The sequence below is a fragment of the Phalangium opilio genome, unplaced genomic scaffold (genome assembly GCF_054372755.1).
Source record: "Phalangium opilio isolate 3A_F unplaced genomic scaffold, DU_Popi_V2 ptg000003l_1, whole genome shotgun sequence".
Taxonomy (NCBI): Eukaryota; Metazoa; Arthropoda; class Arachnida; order Opiliones; family Phalangiidae; genus Phalangium; species Phalangium opilio.
In genome coordinates this window covers 874,966-890,036 of record NW_028324145.1, presented here as the reverse complement: position 1 = coordinate 890,036, position 15,071 = coordinate 874,966, and the positions used below count along the sequence as shown (strand labels likewise).

General features: G+C 38.2%; 1 protein-coding gene and 2 non-coding genes across 3 annotated transcripts; 2 read left to right on the top strand and 1 right to left on the bottom strand.

Moving 5' to 3' along the window:
• Nucleotides 1-8,665: 8,665 nt before the first annotated feature.
• TRNAY-GUA (transfer RNA tyrosine (anticodon GUA)) lies at nt 8,666-8,738 on the top strand. The gene has a single exon. It is a non-coding gene; the product is annotated as a tRNA-Tyr (tRNA).
• A 2,277-nt stretch (nt 8,739-11,015) lies between these two features.
• TRNAN-AUU (transfer RNA asparagine (anticodon AUU)) lies at nt 11,016-11,088 on the top strand. Its single transcript has one exon. It is a non-coding gene; the product is annotated as a tRNA-Asn (tRNA).
• A 2,640-nt stretch (nt 11,089-13,728) lies between these two features.
• Nucleotides 13,729-14,495, bottom strand: LOC149716904 (uncharacterized). Its single transcript, XM_089834751.1, has 2 exons — nt 14,139-14,495; nt 13,729-14,074 (listed from the first exon to the last, which is right to left on the bottom strand). Exons 1-2 carry the CDS (start codon nt 14,344-14,346, stop codon nt 13,947-13,949), a joined length of 336 nt encoding a protein of 111 aa, XP_089690877.1. The 5' UTR covers nt 14,347-14,495; the 3' UTR covers nt 13,729-13,946.
• Nucleotides 14,496-15,071: the final 576 nt, after the last annotated feature.

Sequence of the window (15,071 nt, the reverse complement as noted above, 5' to 3'; positions counted from 1 at the left end):
TAAGTTGACGACGATATTGCGGTAGCCTCAAGTTTAAAGTATCCTTGTATGAAGAGCAAAGAGTACTATAACATATCCAAAGGAGATCCCAGTATCTCTTGTAGAACAAGAGTTATGAGCCTCCAAAGTTTAGTGCAAAAATCATAAGTAACATAATAAAAATAAGTGAGACGATACAAAAGTTGACGAACATTTTGCTTAATATCTCGGACCGTGTTTGTCCTAGCTCAATGTTTTTAGTAGAATTAGATGGGGGACAATTTGGACTATAACATATCCTAAGGACATCCCCGTATCTCTAGTAGACACAGAGTTATGGGCCTGCAAAGTATAGTCTAATGCATTTGCTATGGACGGGTTGTTTGTTTACGTTTAGCTTAATTACTCGGCCCCTGTTTGTCGTAGCTCAATGTTTTTAGTATGGTTAGATGGGGGACAAATTGGACTATAACATACTCAAAGGACATCCCCGTATCTCTAATAGAAACAGAGTTACGAGCCTGCAAACTATAGTCTAATGCATTTCCTATGGAGGGGGTTTGTTTCGTTACGTTTTGCTTAAGTACTCGGCCCCTGTTTGTCGTAGCCCAAAGTTTTTAGTATGGTTAGATGGGGGACAATTTGGACTATAACATATCCTAAGGACATCCCCGTATCTCTAGTAGACACAGAGTTATGGGCCTGCAAAGTATAGTCTAATGCATTTCCTATGGAGGGGTTTGTTTGTTTACGATTAGCTTAATTACTCGACTACTGTTTGTCGTAGCTCAATGTTTTTAGTATGGTTAGATGGGGGACAATTTGGACTATAACATATCCTAAGGACATCCCCGTATCTCTAGTAGACACAGAGTTATGGGCCTGCAAAGTATAGTCTAATGCATTTCCTATGGAGGGGTTTGTTTGTTTACGATTAGCTTAATTACTCGACTACTGTTTGTCGTAGCTCAATGTTTTTAGTAGAATTAGATGGGGGACAATTTGGACTATAACATATCCTAAGGACATCCCCGTATCTCTAGTAGACACAGAGTTATGGGCCTGCAAAGTATAGTCTAATGCATTTGCTATGGACGGGTTGTTTGTTTACGTTTAGCTTAATTACTCGGCCCCTGTTTGTCGTAGCTCAATGTTTTTAGTATGGTTAGATGGGGGACAATTTGGACTATAACATATCCTAAAGACATCCCCGTATCTCTAGTAGACGCAGAGTTATGGGCCTGCAAAATATAGTCTAATGCATTTCCTATGGACGGGTTGTTTGTTTACGTTTAGCTTAAATACTCGGCCCCTGTTTGTCGTAGCTCAATGTTTTTAGTATGGTTAGATGGGGGACAAATTGGACTATAACATACTCAAAGGACATCCCCGTATCTACAGTAGAAACAGAGTTACGAGCCTGCAAAATATAGTCTAATGCATTTTCTATGGAGGGGTTTGTTTGTTCACGTATTGCTTAATTACTTGACCCTGTTCTTTCGATTAAAAACAGTAACATATCTTTAGTGTAGCGGTTATCGCATCCGCCTCACTCCCGGAAGGCCACAGGTTCGAAACCGCGAAGTTTTTTTTGCTTGGAACATGCAAAGACCTTTATAATTATCCGAACATTTGTGTCAAGGTCACATTATTTACATCCCCGTATCTCTGGTAGAACCAGAGTTACGAGCCTCCAGAATTTAGTCTAATGTATTTCCGATGGAGGGGTTTGTTTGTTTACGATTAGCTTAATTACTCGACTACTGTTTGTCGTAGCCCTAATTCTTAGTATGGCTAGATGGGGGACAAATTGGTCTATAACATTCTCAAAGGACATCCCCGTATCTCCAGTAGAAACAGAGTTACGAGCCTGCAAAGTTTATTTTCAAAAATCAAAAGTAACCTTCTAACTATAAGTGAGACAAAAAGTAAGTTGACGACGATATTGAGGTAGCCTCAAGTTTAAAGTATCCTTGTATGGGGAGCAAAGAGTACTATAACATATGCAAAGGAGATCCCAGTATCTCTTGTAGAACAAGAGTTATGAGCCGCCAAAGTTTAGTGCAAAAATCATAAGTAACATAATAAAAATAAGTGAGACGATACCAAAGTTGACGAACATTTTGCTTAATATCTCGGCCCCTGTTTGTCGTAGCTCAATGTTTTTAGTATGGTTAGATGAAGGACAAATTGGACTGTAACATATCCTAAGGACATCTTGGTATCTTTAGTAGACACAGAGTTATGGGCCCTCAAAGCATAGTCTAATGCATTTCCTATGGAGGGGTTTGTTTGTTCACGTATTGCTTAATTACTTGACCCTGTTCTTTCGATTAAAAATAATAACATATCTTTAGTGTAGCGGTTATCGCATCCGCCTCACTCCCGGAAGGCCTAAGGTTCGAAACCGCGAAGTTTTTTTTTTTTTTGCTTGGAACATGCAAAGACCTTTATAATTATCCGAACATTTGTGTCAAGGTCACATTATTTACATCCCCGTATCTCTGGTAGAACCAGAGTTACGAGCCTGCAAAGTTTATTTTCAAAAATCAAAAGTAACCTTCTAACTATAAGTGAGACAAAAAGTAAGTTGACGACGATATTGAGGTAGCCTCAAGTTTAAAGTATCCTTGTATGGGGAGCAAAGAGTACTATAACATATGCAAAGGAGATCCCAGTATCTCTTGTAGAACAAGAGTTATGAGCCGCCAAAGTTTAGTGCAAAAATCATAAGTAACATAATAAAAATAAGTGAGACGATACCAAAGTTGACGAACATTTTGCTTAATATCTCGGCCCCTGTTTGTCGTAGCTCAATGTTTTTAGTATGGTTAGATGAAGGACAAATTGGACTATAACATATCCTAAGGACATCTTGGTATCTTTAGTAGATACAGAGTTATGGGCCTGCAAAGCATAGTCTAATGCATTTCCTATGGAGGGGTTTGTTTGTTCACGTATTGCTTAATTACTTGACCCTGTTCTTTCGATTAAAAATAATAACATATCTTTAGTGTAGCGGTTATCGCATCCGCCTCACTCCCGGAAGGCCACAGGTTCGAAACCGCGAAGTATTTTTTTTTTGCTTTTAACATGCAAAGACCTTTATAATTATCCGAACATTTGTGTCAAGGTCACATTATTTACATCCCCGTATCTCTGGTAGAACCAGAGTTACGAGCCTGCAAAGTTTATTTTCAAAAATCAAAAGTACCCTTCTAACAATAAGTGAGACAAAAAATAAGTTGACGACGATATTGAGGTAGCCTCAAGTTTAAAGTATCCTTGTATGGGGAGCAAAGAGTACTATAACATATCCAAAGGAGATCCCAGTATCTCTTGTAGAACAAGAGTTAATTATGAGCCTCCAAAGTTTAGTGCAAAAATCATAAGTAACATAATAAAAATAAGTGAGACGATACCAAAGTTGACGAACATTTTGCTTAATATCTCGGCTCCTGTTTGTCATAGCTCAATGTTTTTAGTATGGTTAGATGGGGGACAATTTGGACTATATCATATCCTAAGGACATCCCCGTATCTCCAGTAGAAACAGAGTTACGAGCCTGCAAAGTATAGTCTAATGCATTTTCTATGGAGGGGTTTGTTTGTTCACGTTTAACTTAATTACTCGGCCCCTGTTTGTCGTAGCCCAACGTTTTTAGTATGGTTAGATGGGGGATAATTTTGACTATAACATATCCTAAGGACATCCTCGTATCTCCAGTAGAAACAGAGTTACGAGCCTGCAAAGTATAGTCTAACTCATTTCCTATGGAGGGGGTTTGTTTCTTTACGTTTTGCTTAAGTACTCAACTACTGTTTGTCGTAGCTCAATGTTTTTAGTATGGTTAGATGGGGGACAAATTGGACTATAACATACTCAAAGGACATCCCCGTATCTCCAGTAGAAACAGAGTTACGAGCCTGCAAAGTATAGTCTAATGCATTTTCTATGGAGGGGTTTGTTTGTTCACGTATTGCTTAATTACTTGACCCTGTTCTTTCTATTAAAAATAATAACATATCTTTAGTGTAGCGGTTATCGCATCCGCCTCACTCTCGGAAGGCCACAGGTTCGAAACCACGAAGTTTTTTTTTTTTTTTGCTTGGAACATGCAAAGACCTTTATAATTATCCGAACATTTGTGTCAAGGTCACATTATTTACATCCCCGTATCTCTGGTAGAACCAGAGTTACGAGCCTCCAGAATTTAGTCTAATGTATTTCCTATGGAGGGGTTTGTTTGTATACGATTAGCTTAATTACTCGGCCCCTGTTTGTCGTAGCTCAATATTTTTAGTATGGTTAGATGGGGGACTATTTGGACTATATCATATCCTAAGGACATCCCCGTATCTCTTGTAGACACAGAGTTATGGGCCTGCAAAGTATAGTCTAATGCATTTCCTATGGACGGGTTGTTTGTTTACGTTTAGCTTAATTACTCGGCCCCTGTTTGTCGTAGCTCAATGTTTTTAGTATGGTTAGATGGGGGACAAATTGGACTATAACATACTCAAAGGACATCCCCGTATCTCCAATAGAAACAGAGTTACGAGCCTGCAAACTATAGTCTAATGCATTTCCTATGGAGGGGGTTTGTTTCGTTACGTTTTGCTTAAGTACTCGGCCCCTGTTTGTCGTAGCCCAAAGTTTTTAGTATGGTTAGATGAAGGACAAATTGGACTATAACATATCCTAAGGACATCCCGGTATCTCCAGTAGAAACAGAGTTACGAGCCTGCAAAGTTTATTTTCAAAAATCAAAAGTAACCTTCTAACAATAAGTGAGACAAAAAATAAGTTGACGACGATATTGAGGTAGCCTCAAGTTTAAAGTATCCTTGTATGGGGAGCAAAGAGTACTATAACATATCCAAAGGAGATCCCAGTATCTCTTGTAGAACAAGAGTTATGAGCCTCCAAAGTTTAGTGCAAAAATCATAAGTAACATAATAAAAATAAGTGAGACGATACCAAAGTTGACGAACATTTTGCTTAATATCTCGGCCCTTGTTTGTCGTAGCTCAATGTTTTTAGTATGGTTAGATGGGGGACAAATTGGACTATAACATACTCAAAGGACATCCCCGTATCTCCAGTAGAAACAGCGTTACGAGCCTGCAAAGTATAGTCTAATGCATTTTCTATGGAGGGGTTTGATTGTTCACGTATTGCTTAATTACTTGACCCTGTTCTTTCGATTAAAAATAATAACATATCTTTAGTGTAGCGGTTATCGCATCCGCCTCACTCCCGGAAGGCCACAGGTTCGAAACCGCGAAGTTTTTTTTATAATTATCCGAACATTTGTGTCAAGGTCACATTATTTACATCCCCGTATCTCTGGTAGAACCAGAGTTACGAGCCTCCAGAATATAGTCTAATGTATTTCCTATGGAGGGGTTTGTTTGTTTACGATTAGCTTAATTACGCGACTACTGTTTGTCGTAGCCCTAATTCTTAGTATGGCTAGATGTTGGACAAATTGGTCTATAACATACTCAAAGGACATCCCCATATCTCCAGTAAAAACAGAGTTACGAGCCTGCAAAGTTTATTTTCAAAAATCAAAAGTAACCTTCTAACAATAAGTGAGACAAAAAATAAGTTGACGACGATATTGAGGTGGCCTCAAGTTTAAAGTATCCTTGTATGGGGAGCAAAGAGTACTATAACATATCCAAAGGAGATCCCAGTATCTCTTGTAGAACAAGAGTTATGAGCCTCCAAAGTTTAGTGCAAAAATCATAAGTAACATAATAAAAATAAGTGAGACGATACCAAAGTTGACGAACATTTTGCTTAATATCTCGGCCCCTGTTTGTCGTAGCTCAATGTTTTTAGTATGGTTAGATGGAGGACAATTTGGACTAAAACATACTCAAAGGACATCCCCGTACCTCCAGTAGAAACAGAGTTACGAGCCTGCAAAGTATAGTCTAATGCATTTCCTATGGAGGGGTTGTTTGTATACGTTTAACTTAATTACTCGGCCCCTGTTTGTCGTAACCCAAATATTTTAGTATGGTTTGATGGGGGACAAATTGGACAATACCATACTCAAAGGACATCCCCGTATCTCCAGTAGAAACAGAGTTACGAGCCGGAAAAGTATAGTCTAATGCATTTCCTATGGAGGGGCTGTTTGTTTACGTTTAGCTTAATTACTCGGCCCCTGTTTGTTGTAGCTCAATGTTTTTAGTATGGTTAGATGGGGGACAAATTGGACTATAACATACTCAAAGGACATCCCCGTATCTCCAGTAGAAACAGAGTTACGAGCCTGCAAAGTATAGTCTAATGCATTTCCTATGGAGGGGGTTTGTTTCATTACGTTTTGCTTAATATCTCGGCCCCTGTTTGTCGTAGATCAATGTTTTTAGTATGGTTAGATGGGAGACAAATTGGACTAAAACATACTCAAAGGACATCCCCGTATCTCCAGTAGAAACAGAGTTACGAGCCTGCAAAGTATAGGATAATGCATTTTCTATGGAGGGGTTTGTTTGTTCATTTATTGCTTAATTACTTGACCCTGTTCTTTCGATTAAAAATAATAACATATCTTTAGTGTAGCGGTTATCGCATCCGCCTCACTCCCGGAAGGCCACAGGTTCGAAACCGCGAAGTTTTTTTTTATAATTATCCGAACATTTGTGTCAAGGTCACATTATTTACATCCCCGTATCTCTGGTAGAACCAGAGTTACGAGCCTCCAGAATTTAGTCTAATGGATTTCCTATGGAGGGGTTTGTTTGTTTACGATTAGCTTAATTACTCGACTATTGTTTGTCGTAGCTCAATGTTTTTAGTATGGTTAGATGAAGGACAAATTGGACTATAACATACTCAAAGGACATCCCCGTATTTACAGTAGAAACAGAGTTACGAGCCTGAAAAGTATAGTCTAATGCATTTTCTATAGAGGGGTTTGTTTGTTCACGTATTGCTTAATTACTTGATCCTGTTCTTTCGATTAAAAATAATAACATATCTTTAGTGTAGCGGTTATCGCATCCGCCTCAATCCCGGAAGGCCACAGATTCGAAACCGCGAAGTTTTTTTTTATAATTATCCGAACATTTGTGTCAAGGTCACATTATTTACATCCCCGTATCTCTGGTAGAACCAGAGTTACGAGCCTCCAGAATTTAGTCTAATGGATTTCCTATGGAGGGGTTTGTTTGTTTACGATTAGCTTAATTACTCGACTATTGTTTGTCGTAGCTCAATGTTTTTAGTATGGTTAGATGGGGGACAAATTGGACTATAACATACTCAAAGGACATCCCCGTATTTACAGTAGAAACAGAGTTACGAGCCTGAAAAGTATAGTCTAATGCATTTTCTATAGAGGGGTTTGTTTGTTCACGTATTGCTTAATTACTTGACCCTGTTCTTTCGATTAAAAATAATAACATATCTTTAGCGTAGCGGTTATCGCATCCGCCTCACTCCCGGAAGGCCACAGGTTCGAAACCGCGAAGTTTTTTTTTATAATTATCCGAACATTTGTGTCAAGGTCACATTATTTACATCCCCGTATCTCTGGTAGAACCAGAGTTACCAGCCTCCAGAATTTAGTCTAATGTATTTCCTATGGAGGGGTTTGTTTTTTTACGATTAGCTTAATTACTCGACTACTGTTTGTCGTAGCCCTAATTCTTAGTATGGCTAGATGGGGGACAAATTGGTCTATAACATACTCAAAGGACATCCCCGTATCTCCAGTAGATACAGAGTTACGAGCCTGTAAAGTATAGTCTAATGCATTTTCTATGGAGGGGTTTGTTTGTTCATGTATTGCTTAATTATTTGACCCTGTTCTTTCGATTAAAAATAATAACATATCTTTAGTGTAGCGGTTATCGCATCCGCCTCACTCTCGGGAGGCCACAGGTTCGAAACCGCGAAGTTTTTTTTTTTTGCTTGGAACATGCAAAGACCTTTATAATTATCCGAACATTTGTGTCAAGGTCACATTATTTACATCCCCGTATCTCTGGTAGAACCAGAGTTACGAGCCTCCAGAATTTAGTCTAATGTATTTCCTATGGAGGGGTTTGTTTGTTTACGATTAGCTTAATTACTCGACTACTGTTTGTCGTAGCCCAAATTCTTAGTATGGCTAGATGGGGGACAAATTGGTCTATAACATACTCAAAGGACATCCCCGTATCTCCAGTAGAAACAGAGTTACGAGCCTGCAAAGTATATTTTCAAAAATCAAAAGTAACCTTCTAACAATAAGTGAGACAAAAAGTAAGTTGACGACGATATTGAGGTAGCCTCAAGTTTAAAGTATCCTTGTATGGGGAGCAAAGAGTACTATAACATATCCAACGGATATCCCAGTATCTCTTGTAGAACAAGAGTTATGAGCCTCCAAAGTTTAGTGCAAAAATCATAAGTAACATAATAAAAATAAGTGAGACGATACCAAAGTTGACGAACATTTTGCTTAATATCTCGGCCCCTGTTTGTCGTAGCTCAATGTTTTTAGTATGGTAAGATGGGGGACAATTTGGACTATATCATATCGTAAGGACATCCCCGTATCTCTAGTAGACACAGAGTTATGGTGGTTCGAGCCCATCCGGGAGCGGTGTTGTGTGGTCTCAGATGTGAAGTAAAAAGTCAAAGTTTTACCTCAGTACCTGACGAAAATTTAATTTTTGGGCTTCAGTGGCGCAATGGTCAGCGCGTTCAGCTGTAAACCGAAAGGTTGGTGGTTCGAGCCCTCCCGGGAGCGGTGTTGTGACGTCTCAGATGTAACGTAAAATGTCAGAGTTTTTCCACAATACCTGACGAACATTTTATTTTTGGGCTTCCGTGGCTCAATGGTTAGCGCGGTCGGCTGTTAATCGAAAGATTGGTGGTTCGAGGCCATCCGGGAGCGGTGTTGTGAGGTCTCAGATGTAGCGTGAAAAGTCAAACTTTTTCCATAATACGTGATAACCATTTATTTTCTGAGCTTCCGTGGCTCAATTGTTAGCGCGTTCGGCTGTTAACCGAAAGGTTGGTGGTTCGAGCCCATCCGGGAGCGGTGTTGTGTGGTCTCAGATGTGAAGTAAAAAGTCAAAGTTTTACCTCAGTACCTGACGAAAATTTAATTTTTGGGCTTCAGTGGCGCAATGGTCAGCGCGTTCAGCTGTTAACCGAAAGGTTGGTGGTTCGAGCCCACCCGGGAGCGGTGTTTTTGGATCTCAAATGTAACGTAAATAGGCAAAGTTTTTCCACAATACCTGACGACCATTTAATTTTTGGGCGTCCGTGGCGAATAGTTAGCGCGTTCGGCTGTTAACCGAAAGGTTGGTGGTTCGAGCCCATCCGGGAGCGGTGTTGTGAGGTCTCAGATGTGAAGTAAAAAGTCAAAGTTTTTCCTCAATACCTGACGAAAATTTAATTTTTGGGCTTCAGTGGCGCAATGGTTAGCGCGTTCGGCTGTTAACCAATAGGTTGGTGGTTCGAGCCCATCCGGGAGAGGTGTTGTGACGCCTCAGATGTAACGTAAAATGTCAGAGTTTTTCCACAATACCTGACGAACATTTAATTTTTGGGCTTCCGTGGCTAAATGGTTAGCGCGTTCGGCTGTTAATCGAAAGGTTGGTGGTTCGAGCCCATCCGGGAGCGGTGTTGTGAGGTCTCAGATGTAGCGTGAAAAGTCAAACTTTTTCCATAATACGTGATAACCATTTATTTTCTGAGCTTCCGTGGCTCAATTGTTAGCGCGTTTGGCTGTTAACCAATAGGTTGGTGGTTCGAGCCCATCCTGGAGCGGTGTTGTGAGGTCTCAGGTGTGAAGTAAAAAGTCAAAGTTTTACCTCAATACCGGACGACCATTTAATATTTGGGCTTCCGTTGCGCTATGGTTAGCGCGTTCGGCTGTTGACCGAAAGGTTGGTGGTTCGAGCCCACCTGGGAGAGGTGTTGTAGGGTCTCAGATGTAACTTAAAAAGTCATAACTTATCCACAATACCTAACAACCATTTAATTTCTGAGCTTCTGTGGCTCACTGGTTAGCGCGTTCGGCTGTTAACCAATAGGTTGGTGGTTCGGGCCCTCCCGGGAGCGGTGTTGTGACGTCTCAGATGTAACGTAAAATGTCAGAGTTTTTCTACAATACCTGACGAACATTTAATTTTTGGGCTTCCGTGGCTCAATGGTTAGAGCGTTCGGCTGTTAACCAATAGGTTGGTGGTTCGGGCCCTCCCGGGAGCGGTGATGTGACGTCTCAGATGTAACGTAAAATGTCAGAGTTTTTCCACAATACCTGACGAACATTTAATTTTTGGGCTTCCGTGGCTCAATGGTTAGCGCGTTCGGCTGTTAATCGAAAGGTTGGTGGTTCGAGGCCATCCGGGAGCGGTGTTGTGAGGTCTTAGATGTAGCGTGAAAAGTCAAACTTTTTCCATAATACGTGATAACCATTTATTTTCTGAGCTTCCGTGGCTCAATTGTTAGCGCGTTCGGCTGTTAACCGAAAGGTTGGTGGTTCGAGCCCATCCGGGAGCGGTGTTGTGTGGTCTCAGATGTGAAGTAAAAAGTCAAAGTTTTACCTCAGTACCTGACGAAAATTTAATTTTTGGGCTTCAGTGGCGCAATGGTCAACGTGTTCAGCTGTTAACCGAAAGGTTGGTGGTTCGAGCCCACCCGGGAGCGGTGTTTTTGGATCTCAAATGTAACGTAAATAGGCAAAGTTTTTCCACAATACCTGACGACCATTTAATTTTTGGGCGTCCATGGCGAATGGTTAGCGCGTTCGGCTGTTAACCGAAAGGTTGGTGGTTCGAGCCCATCCGGGAGCGGTGTTGTGAGGTCTCAGATGTGAAGTAAAAAGTCAAAGTTTTTCCTCAATACCTGACGAAAATTTAATTTTTGGGCTTCAGTGGCGCAATGGTTAGCGCGTTCGGCTGTTAACCAATAGGTTGGTGGTTCGAGCCCATCCGGGAGAGGTGTTGTGACGTCTCAGATGTAACGTAAAATGTCAGAGTTTTTCCACAATACCTGACGAACATTTAATTTTTGGGCTTCCGTGGCTAAATGGTTAGCGCGTTCGGCTATTAATCGAAAGGTTGGTGGTTCGAACCCGTCCGGGAGCGGTGTTGTGAGGTCTCAGATGTAGCGTGAAAAGTCAAACTTTTTCCATAATACGTGATAACCATTTATTTTCTGAGCTTCCGTGGCTCAATTGTTAGCGCGTTCGGCTGTTAAACATGCGATTTTTTCGGTACTTTTTTGAATGCATTTTTTTCTGGAGAAATTTTTGACCGAATTCAGCTTAGTTCCCTATAAAACACTCATTAAAAGTGATTTCATCTCGATTGAACAGTAATTAAAAATGTACCTCGATTTTTAATAACATTTTAAAAATCGACGTTTCACCGCCAACGAAGCATATTTTGAGTATTTCTTCACTATTTACAAATATATTCACTGAAACCACTATTTTTATACTTTTTGCTTTAATTCAAGCAAATGTAACGATATTCATTCAAAAAACTGTTAAAATTCAATTTTTCAATAAGAAATCGTTGTCACTGATTTTGTATCTTGAAGAAGAAAAACATGCGATTTTTTCGGTACTTTTTTGAATGCATTTTTTTCTGGAGAAATTTTTGACCGAATTCAGCTTAATTCCCTATAAAACACTCATTGAAAGTGATTTCATCTCGATTGAACAATAATTAAAAATTTACCTCGATTTTTAATAACATTTTCAAAATCGACGTTTCACGGCCAAAGAAGCATACTTTGAGTATTTCTTCACTATTTTCAAATATATTCATTGAAACCATTATTTTTATACTTTTTGCTTTATTTCAAGCAATGTAACGATATTCATTCAAAAAACTGTTAAAATTCAATTTTCAATAAGAAATCGTTGTCACGGATTTTGTATCTTGAAGAAGAAAAACATGCGATTTTTTCGGTACTTTTTTGAACTCATTTTTTTCTGGAGAAATTTTTGACCGAATTCAGCTTAATTCCCTATAAAACATTCAATAAAAGTGATTTCATCTCGATTGAACATTAAATAAAAATGTACCTCGATTTTTAATAACATTTTCAAAATCGACGTTTCACCGCCAACGAAGCATATTTTGAGTATTTCTTCACTATTTACAAATATATTCACTGAAACCATTATTTTTATACTTTTTGCTTTAATTCAAGCAAATGTAACGATATTCAATCAAAAAACTGTTAAAATTAAATTTTTCAATAAGAAATCGTTGTCACGGATTTTGTGTCTTGAAGAAGAAAAACATGCGATTTTTTCGGTACTTTTTTGAATGCATTTTTTTCTGGAGAAATTTTTGACCGAATTCAGCTTAGTTCCCTATTCGTACCGTAAAGTTTCACTAGCGCCACTTAGCGGGCGATTTTGGAAGCTCAAACTCAAGGAAACAAATCAAACTTTCAGCCAGAGTCTGTCGTCGGTCTCGCGGCTGATTCTTGAGAAAATTAGTTTTTAGAATTGAAATTTATGATGAACGATATTCATGAGTGAACAGATGTTAATGGTAAGTGATTTATTCTTCGCTGTTTAAAATAAATTTAGCCTAGATCATTAATTTGTTATTAAAAACGCGATAAAGTTAAGCCTTGTCTGTTGACAAAGTTGCTTGGATTCTGTTATGCTAATGCAAATGGCTCAATGTTTTTTACTACCTGTTGCACTCTCCTTGGTTAAAATCATGGACTATATTGGAGAAAGAAAGAACTGTTTGCAGCAGGATGAACAAAAATTGAAGAAAAACCACATTATAAAATGTGCCGTGCTTCGGGAAGCTACATCGAAGCTTTAGTTTTGCAAACATCAGGACTTTCTAACGAACCTCATAAGTTTAAGATGGATCTGAGTGACAATAGTGACTTCATTATAACTTGCTCTTGCCCCGCTGGAGGTGGAGGTTACTGCAAGCATTGCATTGCCATATTACTAGAAGAAAAGTTGCCTAGGTTAGATGAAACGTGTACTGATGTGAAACAATCTTGGGGAAAGCTCAAAAAATCTATTCTAGAGATGCATAAGGGAGTACCAATAGATACATTATGCTGTATTTCTGCTCCCAAGTTCAATGTTGTTCACTTTGAAGAATCAAAACAAAAGACAATTTTGGAATCCTCTTAACAAGTTCTAGTCACGAGACAGCTCTTCAAAAGCATATCAAACCCAGCGAAAACTTCAAAAATATTGTCAAAAAAAGACAGTGTAATGAGAGACCCGAGGAAAGTGAATTAGTGGAAAGCCAGACTAAGAATAGAAACATTATGAACAATAAAAGAGCAACAATGACGCAGTTTTTTTCAATAATGACCGACCGTGTGGATTTCTCTCATTTAAATTTAGAAGAAAATAAATCATCTAGTCTTCTGTTATTGACAGATGAGGAGAAGTTATTTTATGATAAAGAAGTAGCATTATCTTTTGAAAAAGCTGTAGCCATAGCCATCAAAACAGAGGGTCAAAATGATTCTTTTAGGCGTCAATAATTGCCATTTTACCATTTATTCCAAATTCGAAAACGACTGTTCCATCATTGAGGTTCTTCGTGATCAAAAATTTATTGACACACTTTTAACTAGACTGCAAATCACATATTTCAAGTATTATTTACCATCATTTTTGAAATGGAGTAAAGAAAGCAAGGTGTAATTAATTTATTTCCTATTTACCAAGTGTGATTTTAAGATCTTTTATTAAGTACAAAATTAATTAAAAAATAGCTGTAATTAGGTTTCTTAAAACTGTGATAAGATCTTTATTCAATGAAATTTAAAATATTCTGATGTTTTTTAAGCTCAAAAAAGAGTAGTGATAAAAAATAAAGTTCAAAATGTTGTGATTTTTACAAGCTCAATGTCTTATCTAGTTCTTCGTTCGCCTATTTACATTGATCTTAGAACTTATCATTGGCCAAAATTGGTGTTGACAAATTAATGATAGCGGATATCACTGTCTCTTCTTCAATCTTTCTAACCTTCCATTAACTTTAATAGCTTTCTTTTCAAATTTCCTCAAAGGAAGGTTAGCCGATGGAACGGCCAACGGGCGTAACCTTAGTAGATACGTTGACTGATCTATAATTATAGCATAAAATTAATTAACAGACTATCACAATACAACTTGAGTACAAAATCTTACCTTTATTTGGAAAAATTGGCTTAGGGCGGTAATCTTTTCCCTCGAAATGATGGGAGCAGACTACCATAGTTTTACTGTTTGGTTTGCCCATTTTTAATGCTATATCCCACTGTTTTGCTAATTTCGCGTCACGCGGAAATCTATGGAAATGAATATTCTCCATTGTTCCATTATTTTTACATCCATAAACGCAGCAGTAAGTAACCATAGTTTAATTTCGCTTGTATAATCTATGAATCACTATTAAAACACACCCGAAAGATCGAGTTCTTAGTACACGACAGATGGTTTGTTTCCTTTAGTTTGCGCCATATTGGAATTTTCAGTGGCGCCCCCTATAGTAACTTTACGTTGCGAATAAAACACTCAATAAAAGTGATTTCATCTCGATTGAACAATAAATAAAAATGTACCTCGATTTTTAATAACATTTTCAAAATCGACGTAACTCGACCTAAGAAAAACATTTTGAGTATTTGTTCACTGTTTTCAAATATAACCAATGAAACCATTATTTTTGTAATTTTTGCGTTAATTCAAGCAAATGTAACGATATTCATTCAACAAACTGTTAAAATTTAATTTTAAATAAGAAATCGTTGTCACGGATTTTGTATCTTGAAGAAAAAAACATGCGATTTTTTCGGTACACTTTTGAATGCATTTTTTTCTGGAGAAATGTTTGACCGAATTCAGCTTAATTCCCTATAAAACACTCATTGAAAGTGATTTCATCTCGATTGAACAATAATTAAAAATTTACCTCGATTTTTAATAACATTTTCAAAATCGACGTTTCACGGCCAAAGATGCATACTTTGAGTATTTCTTCACTATTTTCAAATATGTTCATTGAAACCATTATTTTTATACTTTTTGCTTTAATTCAAGCAATGTAACGATATTCATTCAAAAAACTGTTAAAATTCAATT